Raw genomic sequence first — 12,266 nt, 5'->3', positions numbered from 1 at the left:
GTCTGGATGCAAAATGCCTTATTCTGTCTATGACTCTACTGTGACCTGAACTGCCTTCTTCAGTACAGAATTTCTTAACTAGTCATCATCTTTGCACTGGTGCACTTCTTAAAAGAAACAGTTCATGTATTTGATTTGAGCCAAGATTTTATTTTAATTCAGAGTAATGAAAAGGTTTTTTTATGTGACAAATACAGCTAAAAACTCGTGCTGATGTTGCAGTTACTGCTTTTTATTAAAAATACTGTGTCCAGACAGGCATAAGGGTGGAGGAAACACCAGGAATTTGACAGCAGCTTCCCAAGGCATGGTTTCTATTGGCACATTTGAGCAGGGTTACTAATAGAACTTTTTAATTATGTAGTGAAGAAACCTACTCCAATACTACAGCAGAAGCCCCAGAGTACTGACTGTTTGCCTATCACATGAAATTAACTTGCCCTGGGTACTGCACTAGCATATTGGCCAAAAGCTTCAACAAGCATTAATTGCTATAACTCTGCTGAAGTCAGGGAATAAAAAGCAACAGGTTCATAGTGGATTTTTCTCTTGGTATTTTAATTCAATTATAAAGATTATCTGTTTAATGATTACAATTTCCAAAAGGCTGAAGTAGTTTAGTATTTCTTGTGTCCTTGCTCTTGATCATGTGTAGTAAATAACAGTGAAGACTAATGTATTGCACTGACCACTGTCCCTTCCTTCTCTTTTGCAGACATTTGGGCCTGGATTTAGTTCCTCGGAAGGATTTTGAGGTTGTGGATTCAGATCAGATCAGTGTTTCAGATCTTTATAAAATGGTAAGAAATCCATGGGAGATTCCTCAGAGCTTTCACTTTGGGAGGGAAAGAAGGGAAAGCATTTCTTTTCTTTACTCTTACCTATTCCTCTTGATTAGAATAATGTCATAAGCTGAATGTCTCTTTCATTTGCACTCTAACCATCAGAACAGTCAGTGTTGCCAGTGCCCTGAGGTTAGTAAGAATGCATCAACTTTCTTTGAGAAGTGACATGCTTATGTACATTTGAATTTCCATTTGCAAAGCAACATGGCATGGAAACTGGAAGAGGCTTGGCTTTTGTTAGTAGAGCTAGGCAATACAGTTAACTTCATTTTATATCATGATGTAACTGTAAAGGGAGGCACAGCATGTAATGTTCAGTGGAAAGTAGATTAACATCTTCCCTGAGATGCTACTTTGTTTAAATTAGAACAAACAAATAAAAACACCAAGCCAAAGCAAAACCACTCCACAGCTGTTACTTCAACACAACTCCTTAGCTTACTATATTTCAAGGAAAATAGTAGGTGTTCTGCATAATTATTGTTACTATTCCACTCACTTCTAGTAAACTTTTAATATCCTATTTTAAAATGGTTTTGACTTTCAGCTGTCTGAGATGAGGGAGCAGTAGGTCTGTGTCTAGGTGGGGGGTCTTGATGTACTCAAAGTCATGCTCAGTAAGCAGGCTGTGTGCTCTTCTGTTTTGTATGATTTGCAGCATGTGACAGTGGATTTCATGGAAAGAAATACTCTATAGTACTCATTTTTTGTTTCCAGTTAGCAGAATTCTGAGGGGTTTGGTGCTGTTGCTGCAGTTTTCCTTCATGTACAGTATAGAAAACATACAAAATCCAGTCAGTAATGACTCAGAGTGCAAGATAAATTGCTTACAGGATTGCTTTATTACTGTTTTCTTTCTGAACATTTTGTAACTCTGACTACTTGTAGTATAGCAAATAGCTCATGCTTAATTGTCAGAGTAGTCTGATTATGTCACCCATCTGAGTCCTGAAGAAAATGTCCACAGCACAGTTTGCTGCTCAGATCCCTGCTGGTGTCAGGACGTGACCATTAGTCAGTTCAGACTACACTGTTGCTTCAGTTTGTGGATTCAAGACGACAGTGCTGTCTAATCACATCTAGATCACAGTCAAAAGGGGATCTCAGGCACCAAAACAGCTGAAAACCTGCTATTTTTTTAACTGTGGCAGAAATCGAAGGAGGGAGGTACTGGTGAGGCTTTGCTGGTTTAGGTGTTTTGTGTGTGGTTTGGGTTTTATTATTTAACAAAAACCCAGGGAGAGAATATTCCTGACTCCTAGCAAAATGCTTAATGGATTCTCAGATGAGCAATGAGGTTTTATGTTGTAAAATAATCTTGTGGGAGTAGTTCTGAGAGCCCAATTTACTTTCTCATATTTGCAGGACTGTAGAATGCTAAATGTACCATAGAAAACAGCCTTGTATTAACAGAACAGTGGATGAGGTAACACATTAGACTTCCTTATCTGCTACAACAAATTCAGGCATTTTATCCAGAGCCATTAAACTTAGCAGTTCCTTTCTTGGTAAATTTTGAAAGCTGAGCATTGTGGTTTAGCTCTCATTTTTGTGACTACTCTATGACCACTATATTCATTTCTTTATCACAACTCTTGTGCTTTGTGTACACCTTTTTCTCCAAGCTCAATACTGGTATCTCCAGGATGCACAGCATCTGTCAGAAATTGTTGCTTCCTCCCTGAATGAAACCCAATTGCCCTTTGCTTATGACAGTGTTCATCATTTTAACTAATACTGTGGAACACTTCAAAAATTGTATGTTACCTTTGAAATGCGTTGCCAGAATTCTGCCACAGAGCTCAGTGCTGCAGCTGCCACTAGACTGAGGTTGTCTTTTAGCAACACAAGTCCTGCAGAATGCCTGAAACACCTGGGCAGCTCTTCTTAGTGAGGAAAACTGTGAGATACAGATGTCTAGAGGCATTTGCAAAAAGCAGCAATGTGGTGGTTAAAGCTTTTCATGGTATCATAGTATATCAGTCAGGGTTGGAAGGGACCATAAGGATCATCTAGTTCCAACCCCCCTGCCATGGGCAGGGACACCCCACACTAGAGCAGGCTGGCCAGAGCCTCGTCCAGCCTGGGCTTAAACACCTCCAGGGATGGCACCCCAACCACCTCCCTGGACAACCCATTCCAGGGCTTCACCACTCTCATGGTGAAGAACTTCCTTATCAATTTGTGTATGCTTCTTCAGAATGAGTTCAAGAGGTGCATGAAAAGCCCAACTAGTGACTACAGTACTGCTAGATCTTAGCTATTCCTTTCAACTATCTGAAAAAATACTGAGAGTTTTACCTGGGTTCCTGATAAATAAGCACGTTTCAAGTTAATGCTGCCATCACCTTGTGATTGCTTGTTCTATATTCAGATGGAAAAAGGAGATTGAGAGGAATGAGTAATTATAAAACTTGAAAATGGAGATTTCCAGATGCCTGAGCTCTGCTAGAAAAGCAAAACAACTGGACACAAACTGTGCAGGAAGCTCTTGAAATCTCTTTGGGATTTTTGTTTGTTTGTTTAACAAAGCAGATTGTCAGAGGACAGATTTGTGCACATTTGGTGCTAATCCCTAGCAGGAAGTTGGTTGGAAATATAAAGATAGAAAATGGTTTGGTTGAGAATGACTTGAGGCTTCACTTATCAAGCATCATTAGAGAAGAAAGAAGGATGAACAACAATGAAAACTAACACTGGTAGGTAAGAGATCATATAAAGCAAGTTTGATGAGGGGAAAAAAGAGGTCCCTTTTTTGCCCCCCCCTCGAGCTCTGGTAAGGTGGTAAACTGCCAAATCACTAACAGTACCTGGGGAAAAGTGAAAGGAGTCACACCTGAACACCTCATCAAGTGGTAATGAGTTCCAGCAGATTTAGACCTATATGCATTGAAGGTGTTCAGAAGGAGAATTGATGGGGTGCTTAGTGCCATGGGTTAGCTGTTTGGGTGGGTTGGATTGGTTGATGGGTTGGATACGATGATCTTGAAGGTCTCTTCCAACCTGGTTTGGTTTATTCTAATAAAGCAAGCATGACTGGCCATTGGAATGGGCTGCCCAGGGAGGTGGTGGAGTCACCATGGAAGTGGAAGTGTTTAAGAAGAGACTTGATGATGTGCTTGGTGCCATGGTTTAGTTGATTAGATGGTGTTGGATGATAGGTTGGACTTGATGATCTCGAAGGTCTTTTCCAACCTGTTAATGCTATGCTATGCTATGCTATGCATTTCATTTGGGACATCCAGAGAAGCTGTATCAGGCACGTTAGTGCTAAGGATTAGAAAGAATGGGTAAGGTTCTAGAATACTGGCAAAGGACGAGCATACTTTACATCTCCAAGAGGGTTGTGGAAGAGGAAGAGCTGGTAATCATTCTGTCCCTGTGAAAAATGCTGGAATAGGGAAAAAAAGATCCCAACTATTTACAACAAGGAGGTAACAGTGATCTTGCTCAGAATAAGAAACTTTGAAAAGTTTCAGTTTACTTCCAGAACGTAAATGAGTCTAGTGGCTAGAGGAGAAGCAGCTGATGCCATATTTAGATTTTCATAAAGATTTTAATTGGTTTTTTTTTTAATTGAAATTCTCCTAAGGTTGATAGTTCTAGATGAAATTGCTATAAAGTAAACACAAAGCTAATTAGAAAACCCATGCTCAAAAAAAAACTTCTGCAGTCAGTTGTAGCTTCTGAAGTACAGGTTTGGATGCTGCAAGCTTGCATGATTTTGTAGAAGATTGAAGTATTATAGAATAGAATAGACCAGACCAGGTTGGAAGAGACCTTCAAGATCGAGTCCAACCCACCTAATCAATTAAACCATGGCACCAAGCACCCCATCAAGTCTCCTCCTAAACACCTTCAATGATGGTGACTCCACCTCCCCAGGCAGCCTGTTCCAATGGGCAGTCACTCTCTGTGTAGAACTTCTTCCTAACATCCAGCCTAAACCTCCCCTGGCACAGCCCGAGACTGTATCCTCTTGTTCTGGTGCTGGCTGCCTGGGAGAAGAGACCAACATCTGTCTGTCTAAAACCACCCTTCAGGTAGTTGTAGATAGCAATAAGGTCACCCCTGAGTCTCCTCTTCTCCAGGCTAAGCAGCCCCAGCTCCCTCACCCTCTCCTCATAGGGCTTGTGTTCCAAGCCCCTCACCAACTTTGTTGCCCTTCTCTGGACACACTCCAGCAAGTCAACCTCCTTCCTAAACTGAGGGGCCCAGAACTGGACACAGGACTCAAGGTGTGGCCTAACCAGTGCTGAGTACAGGGGCAGAATGACCTCCCTGCTCCTGCTGGCCACACTGTTCCTGATGCAGGCCAGGATGCCATTGGCCCTCTTGGCCACCTGGGCACACTGCAGGCTCATGTTCATCCTACCATCAACCAGCACCCCCAGGTCCCTCTCTGCCTGGCTGCTCTCAGCCACTCTGACCCCAGCCTGTAGCACTGCCTGGGGTTGTTGTGGCCAATGTGCAGAACCCGGCACTTGGATGTGTTCAATCTCGTGCTGCTGGATTCTGCCCATCTGCTATAATGAAGTCATAAGATGAAGAAATTAATATTTTTAGGCTAATGATGGATGAGACAATCTGTGGGCCTGGATTACAGTGACAAGGATTCAGTTTAAGCATCAGAAAACACTTTGAACAGTGTATGTCAAGTATGCTTGTCCTTTGCCAGTGTTCTAGAACCTTACCCATTCTTTCCAACCATTACCACTAACATCAGGTGGTGGAGTCCCCATCCCTGGAGGTGTTCAAGAGGGGACTGGATGTGGCACTTGGTGCCATGGTTTAGTCATGAGGTCTGTGGTGACAGGTTGGACTTGATGATCTTTGAGGTCTCTTCCAACCTTGGTGATTCTGTGATACTGTTTGCTGTAAACCAGCAGGGCTCTGCTGACATCTGAGCCTTGTCCATTTGCATGAGCTGAGCTTCTGGCTGTATTTCTTTCCATCCCTTCAGCCACATCCCAACCAAAAGATATGCTGAAGTGGATGATCTTACCTATTAAAGTTTACACCACAGTAGCAGCCCACTCTCTCTTCTGGGGGAAGATAAAACTGTTTTTACTTTATTTTTTAGAAGGAGGAATTATAATTTCTTAACAGGTGGCACAAAGATTAAACAGGCAACTCAGCCACCTAAACTCGGAGGGTTTTCACTTTCGGAAGACAGTGCACAGTGCATTAGTTAGACAAACTGTAGAGCTGGAGATCGTTACTTCTTCTACTGACAGTGTGACAGAGGACATTTTTATAACTGTGACCATAAATAGGTGTCAAAAGCTGCCATTTAATATTTTCACGAGTTAGTCTCATGACAAAATTTCTCTCCCCTTTTGTGATAAAAACTCTTTTTATGTAAAATACAGCTGCATGGGTTGGAAAAAGTATCGCTGGATATATTTTGTGAACTGCCTTTGACTGTCACCTCATTTGAAGCTACGAGATCATCAGGAGGTTGTGCTGGTTATGCTGTGTATGTTTGGTCAGAATAAGGTGTTGGCTATGTAATAAAAAGCTAGAGATGGGGTGAATGAAGAGAAGGTTTATTAACATGACAGTGTTACTGTTTCAAATGCCAGTGTTAAGATGAACGTGTGTAGAACAGGCAGGGCAGAATCATTAATCATATGCTTTTAAAGCCCTCTGAAACCTTTTCAATTTAGATTAGTATTTAAATCTGCCTTTGGAGATTAAATTGGTTCAGTGAGACTTGCAGTCCATTTTCTGATTATACCATCTCCTTGTGGCATAAAGGATCATCCTCTCAGTTCCATTTGGAGATGTAGGACTTTGTAGTGATGCCTTTGCTGGACATGTAAATGAGTCTTTAACCATGTATCAAGGATTTTGTTTTCTGATCAGAGCAAAAAGTTTAAACAAAGTCTCAACTGCATCCCTGTTTCTAGATCTCTTACGTTTTAACAAAGGCTTCTTTGCATAGCCAGCATACTGGTCGATGAGGATTAGTGGTGAGGTCTCCTAGTTAGCAAGAGCACACATGCATTGTACAGTATAGAGTGATGGACTTCTCAGGAAGAAAAGATGCTTCTACAGTGTTGGAAATTCTGTCTGGCTTATGACAGCCATTTACATTACAGGCTGAGGTAAATATCACCTATAAATTCAAGTAGTTAGGCTAGGAAATGACTTGACTGAGAGAAGCCTGTAGGAAAACTAGTGGTGTTGTGAGTGATGATACACTGTGAAAACAGGCTGTCAAAAGTTGGTAATGGTCTTGAACAGTTGCATTTTAAAACTGGAATTCTAATGCTACATAGATGCAATGTCACAGAATGTTTCCTGCTTTCAAAAAAGGATTAAAACTTAACTCTTTTGTGTCTCCACAGCATTTGTCAAGTAGACACAGCGTCCAGCAGAGCACATCACAGGTAAACATTGTCTGGGTAAGATTTTTTGTTGTCTTTATATATGTAAAGGTATGGTGGAGATGATTGGGTAAGTCCCTACACATAGAACACTTTCTCAGAAGATTGATCAGGTAAATGACTGGCTACAGTCCTCCTTCAACTTCCACTTGGGCATCTTTTCCTTATCTCTTAACTGCTGTTCTGTGTGAGTTTTCTCTCCAACTCTTAACACATGGCTTACTAGGCTCCTGTTTCACATAACCATTCTGTAGTAGTGTAATTCTTTCCTGATCATGAAATCTGGGTCTGATCTTTCCAGGAGAACTCTGCTTCCACAGCTACCTGTCTTTAAAGGATGAGGATTTGCCTGGATTTAGTTTAAAATCCAGAATAAAGTTCATTTTGAGCTCAATTCTTACTGTTTTTTTTCTTTTTGTTAAGCTAATACAGGTCTGGGTTGATAATGTTAGGATTTTCCTTGTTAGTATCAGTCTGTTTATGTAAAGGAGACTAGCCTACTGAGCTTAGGATATGACACCTATTTATTAAGATCAGTATAGAATGGTTATAAAGACCTGTACAAACGAAAGCATAATTTTACTTCTAATTAAACTTTCCTTTCTCCACCTCAGCTTTCAGTGTTGTAAACAGTTCTTGATACACTGAGTCAAAATGCAAATCTTTCTGCTCTTTGACTTTATTGATTGTTCATGTTAAGCGTTGTTTATGACAAAAAGAAATCTCAGAGAAGGCTGAGCCTCGTTAAGATTTGTTTTTGTTACACCCTGCAGGGTGTATTAGCTTTTAATGCCTGGTTCTAAATGACCTCTGTAAGTGAACTTCAGCTGCTGAAAGGAAATAGTGTAATAAATGTTATACTTAATACTGTGAAATCCATCTGCTTTAAATGGATATTGTCAGGAATCACCATCTTGTTATAGCTAATTTTCAGTACCAGAATCAAGACATTATTTGACAAATAGGATTGGCTTGGTTTACTTGATAAAAATAGACTTCAAATGCATAAACCACATCTCATATTTGCCTGCTTGTTGTGGTTTCCATATTCAAATTAAAAATGGGAAAAGTAGAGGAGGATAACTTAGTCTGGCATGAAACTCTAAGGTAGAACATACTTAATCTTTTACTTGATGGAGGAAGGAGAGTGGAATCTCAGTCAAAACACATCAAGTCTTTCATTTGTGAAGAACTAAAACTCATTTTCATGGCTTCCGATCAGGTGGATACAATTCGCCAGCGTCACGGGGAAGCTTGCCGTATGCCAGTGCCTCATCACTTCTTCCTCAGTCTGAAGAGCTTCACCTACAACACAATTGGAGAAGACACAGATGTCTTTTTCTCCTTGTATGACGTCCGAGAAGGCAAGCAGATCAGGTAGGACTGAGAACTGAAAAGTTTCCTAGGAGTAAGAAATTGTGAACAGAGCAATCAGATTGGAGAAAAACCCTTCAGCTGTACTTGTGACAGAGATGAAAGGAGAAACTACAGGTTAACAGCCCTGCAGTGCATTAATGAGAATGTCAGCAATAGTAATTGCTGTGTACCATATTAAGTGCTTACATAGAAGCAAAGCATAAAAGTCACAAAGGGGTTGAGTTCTGTTTAGTTCTCTCGCTTGGTCTCCACACATTAATGAAGATCTCAGTGTTTAGTAGCTGCCTTCTTAGGCTGTTATTTAAGAAGTACTGCTAATGGCAGGGCCACACCATATGGCTGTTTTGAATGAGGTCTGCTGTGTGTTTGGGTGCTGAATTGAGGCTTTTGAACTCTCATCCACTCCTTGTCTTACCAGCATGTTACAGTATAGCTTGTTCTCATTCCTTTGCTAAAGGATTCATATTCATCCCTGCTGCTCAGTACGTTAGGAGGTAATTGGTACTAATGTTAGCAAATACAAGATGTGCTCTGTGTTTCCTTTACAAGCATGTCTTCAAAACATCAGAACACGTAGAAGATTATTGCAGTATGTGCGCTGTGTCTTGTCAGGGTAGCTTGGTCTGATCTGAAGTACAGGATATTCGTGAGGGTTTTTGAAGTTTTGATTAAGCCATGTCCTGACAGTTGGCACAGACCACATTTGCTACCCTGGGGTCAAAACTACTAACTACTTCAGCAGATTAGATATAGATTTGTTCCAGACTAAGCAAAGAGCCCCAGAATATTCTTGCCTCTCTTTGGAAGAACACTATTGTGTGACTAAAGCTCATCCAAGAAAAATTTAATGTACAGTGATAACAGTTTAGTAGCTCTTCAGAATACATCCCACTAAGAATGATACCTAGTAGAAAGCTGTAATGGCTTGCTGTGTCTTATAAATATGTGCCTTTTAGTTAGACAACTTAAGGTCATGTTGCAGAACATGGCAAGAATTTCACCCCACTATTTAAGAAATGCTTGTTCTCATGTAGTTAAGAGGACAGGCCTAGAATTACTCTATTGATAGAATTAACAGAAAATAGTTTTTAAGAGGAAAAAGTACAAATGGCAAATCAAAAGAATATCACTCACAGTTAATTAGTTCATACCACAAAGCAGTGAAACATTACATCATTTAGGGAGGAAAGCTGCAGGCTGCTGCCATGGCTATGGAAGGCCTCAGAAATTGCTTGAGAAGGAGATTAATTATCTTGGGCTGCAGTTTGTCTAGTATGTAAACACTGAGTGGGAAAGCCTTAAGAAAGGCTTACAACAGCAAAGTTACAATGGTAAAAAGGTACAAAGAGTGATTCTGGCAGATTTAAATATATATAATAATGTTTCATGAGCAAACAGTTGTTATTACTTGACTCCTCACCTTATGCATTAGCAATCTGTGGCAGTGAAAACAGTAGCATTTTTACCTTTTGAGTTCCCAAAGAGGAGTGGGGACAAAATGTGTAATGAGGCTGAGCTCTGTTTTAGAAAAGAAACTTCAACAACAGAAAACAAACACACTGCCACAAATTTAGAATGGTGGGGGTTTTATCTACTTCAGAAGACCACATTTCTTTCATCTTCTGTATGCCTCATGAAATAGTGGTGAAAAAGCAAGCAAAGCTTCTTCATGCTACATTCCAAATGAAAAGGGCAAATTGACTTTTCTGAAATGGTTTAGAGGCTGATAAATTTCTTCCCCAAACAGTTCCCACTGGGGGTTGACTGGCTTTCAGTGTTAGTAGTTTGGACATATAGTAGAGTGCAAACCTCACTGAACCTGTTGGTTTCAATAATTATTTCCCAGTCAGGGTATCAGTGGAAGTTCCACTGGTTTTCAAGAGCTGCTGCAGTAGCCTGTACCACCTAGGGGTTAGCCATCAGAAGGCTGGAGCAGCAGCTGAAATACACTTTGAAATGTATTCCCAGGTTGTGAACACAACAAGGTACTGTAGCTGGAGGTGAAAAGAGGGCAAAGTTACTTCAGCTTTACTCTAACAGAATTATGAAAAGAAATATTCCTAAGTAAATAGAACTGGACTAGTGAATGTTTGCCTCAAGAACTTCTTCCAGTCCACAACAGAAGCAACCTTCAGGTGATGGCTCAGACCAAAAGGAATGAAAGTTTCTTTGTGTGTTTTAAATTGTTTGGTGGGGTTTGTTGCAAAATTCCCCCCATATTTTTATGTATGAAGACATCAGTCTTTGTTGCTAAGCTTTTACACCTCAACAATGAGAAAGTTAATCTAGCTTTGATAACAGTAGATAGGGAAGTACAGTCCCATTGTGAGAAGTACCTTGGGATAAATGATTATAAAGTGATAGAGTTCATAGTAACTAGAAAAGGAAAGAAGGCAAATATTAATCTAAAGCTGGCAAATTTCATCAGGCAGGTGTCAATAAACATCAAAGAAAGATAGGTAAACTGATACAGAGGAGATGAACGTGAGAGTTATCAGTTCCTTAGCAATACTGTTGAAAAGCACAAGAGAAAATTGTTTCAACAAGAAGGAAAGAGAAAATAGATGGCAACAACCAAGTCTGCATCATGTGTTCTTTGGTACAGTGGAGTCTAGAAGACAAGTTTTTCAAGGAGTAACAAATGAAATTGCACAAACAGGGATGGGAAGAGACAGGAACTTGAAGGAAAAATGCAATTAGCAAAAGCCAGCAAGGATAAGCAAAGCATAATTCTGTAATACTTTTGAAGCCTAAATTATTTTTGCAAAATCTGTGAGTAGCTGAACAGGTTAAAGGGAGCACAAAGCCTTCAGCAGATGTTACAAAGGTGGCTGGAGTATTCAATGACTGTTTTGCCTCAGTCTCCCCCAAGAAGGTCAATTGTAATCAGATGACAACTGGAAAAAAATTCTGGAACAAATAAACTATTTATTAGCACTTAAAAGCTAACAAGATGCTAAATCAACATAGCTTTGTCAGGCACAAGTCACATCAGAGTCAACTAATTTTATGCTATTACATGGGAATGTGCCTCATGCCTCAGCAGAAGCAAAGCATTAAGCCTGATATGGTAAAGAGAGGAGATAAGCTAAACTGAGTAAAGCAGTGAGGTTTAGCTACTCTTACAATAGCTATTTTTTGCTAATACATGTATAGAATGATCCATAACTTCAAAAATTACACATTCAGAAGCATGGCAGTTTTTTTCCTGAAAATAGGCTTGAAGAATCCACTAAGTATGAAAAAGGAGCCATAAATCTCAGTTGCTATTTTTGCTGTGTTAAGTTTACATTTAAACATGCAAAGGTGGTTTATTTTGCCTGTATCTTAAATCAGGATAGATGTTTCTCAAACTGTTTTACCAGGTATCCTGTTTTACTCCACTGGGACTTAAGTACCTTACCATCTAGATGTATTGTTAATTATGGAGAGTGAATAGAACAAAAAGAGAATCTGATGGGTTTGAATTTGCAAAACTGGGGCTGTTTGTTATTATGCATGGAAAATATCCTGCATATCTCTGGTTGTAATTCCTCCATTCACTCACTCACTGTGTATGTACCATGCCTATTACAGTAAAGACCCTCTCATGACTGGAGATTTGGCCATGGTACCCATGGTAGTGCTGATGCTTTGACAGAGGAAGTGCATG

At 40.0% G+C, this 12,266-nt stretch overlaps 1 protein-coding gene across 12 annotated transcripts in view; it reads left to right on the top strand.

Moving 5' to 3' along the window:
- The window catches only part of DOCK3 (dedicator of cytokinesis 3), a 207,297-nt gene that overhangs the window by 73,228 nt on the left and 121,803 nt on the right, over positions 1 to 12,266 (top strand). For all 12 annotated transcript variants that reach the window (XM_068157820.1, XM_068157819.1, XM_068157818.1 and 9 more), the window contains exons 7-9: positions 716 to 800; positions 7,199 to 7,240; positions 8,460 to 8,614. In XM_068157820.1, coding sequence (XP_068013921.1) covers positions 716 to 800; positions 7,199 to 7,240; positions 8,460 to 8,614 — 282 coding nt within the window. The remainder of the gene's footprint in view (positions 1 to 715; positions 801 to 7,198; positions 7,241 to 8,459; positions 8,615 to 12,266) is intronic.

The sequence above is a fragment of the Melanerpes formicivorus genome, unplaced genomic scaffold (genome assembly GCF_026170545.1).
Source record: "Melanerpes formicivorus ecotype bairdi unplaced genomic scaffold, bMelFor1.0.p_v2 SCAF_38, whole genome shotgun sequence".
Lineage (NCBI taxonomy): Eukaryota > Metazoa > Chordata > Aves > Piciformes > Picidae > Melanerpes > Melanerpes formicivorus.
Note: the sequence above shows the minus strand (reverse complement) of the source record. Positions and strands in the feature narration are given on the sequence as shown.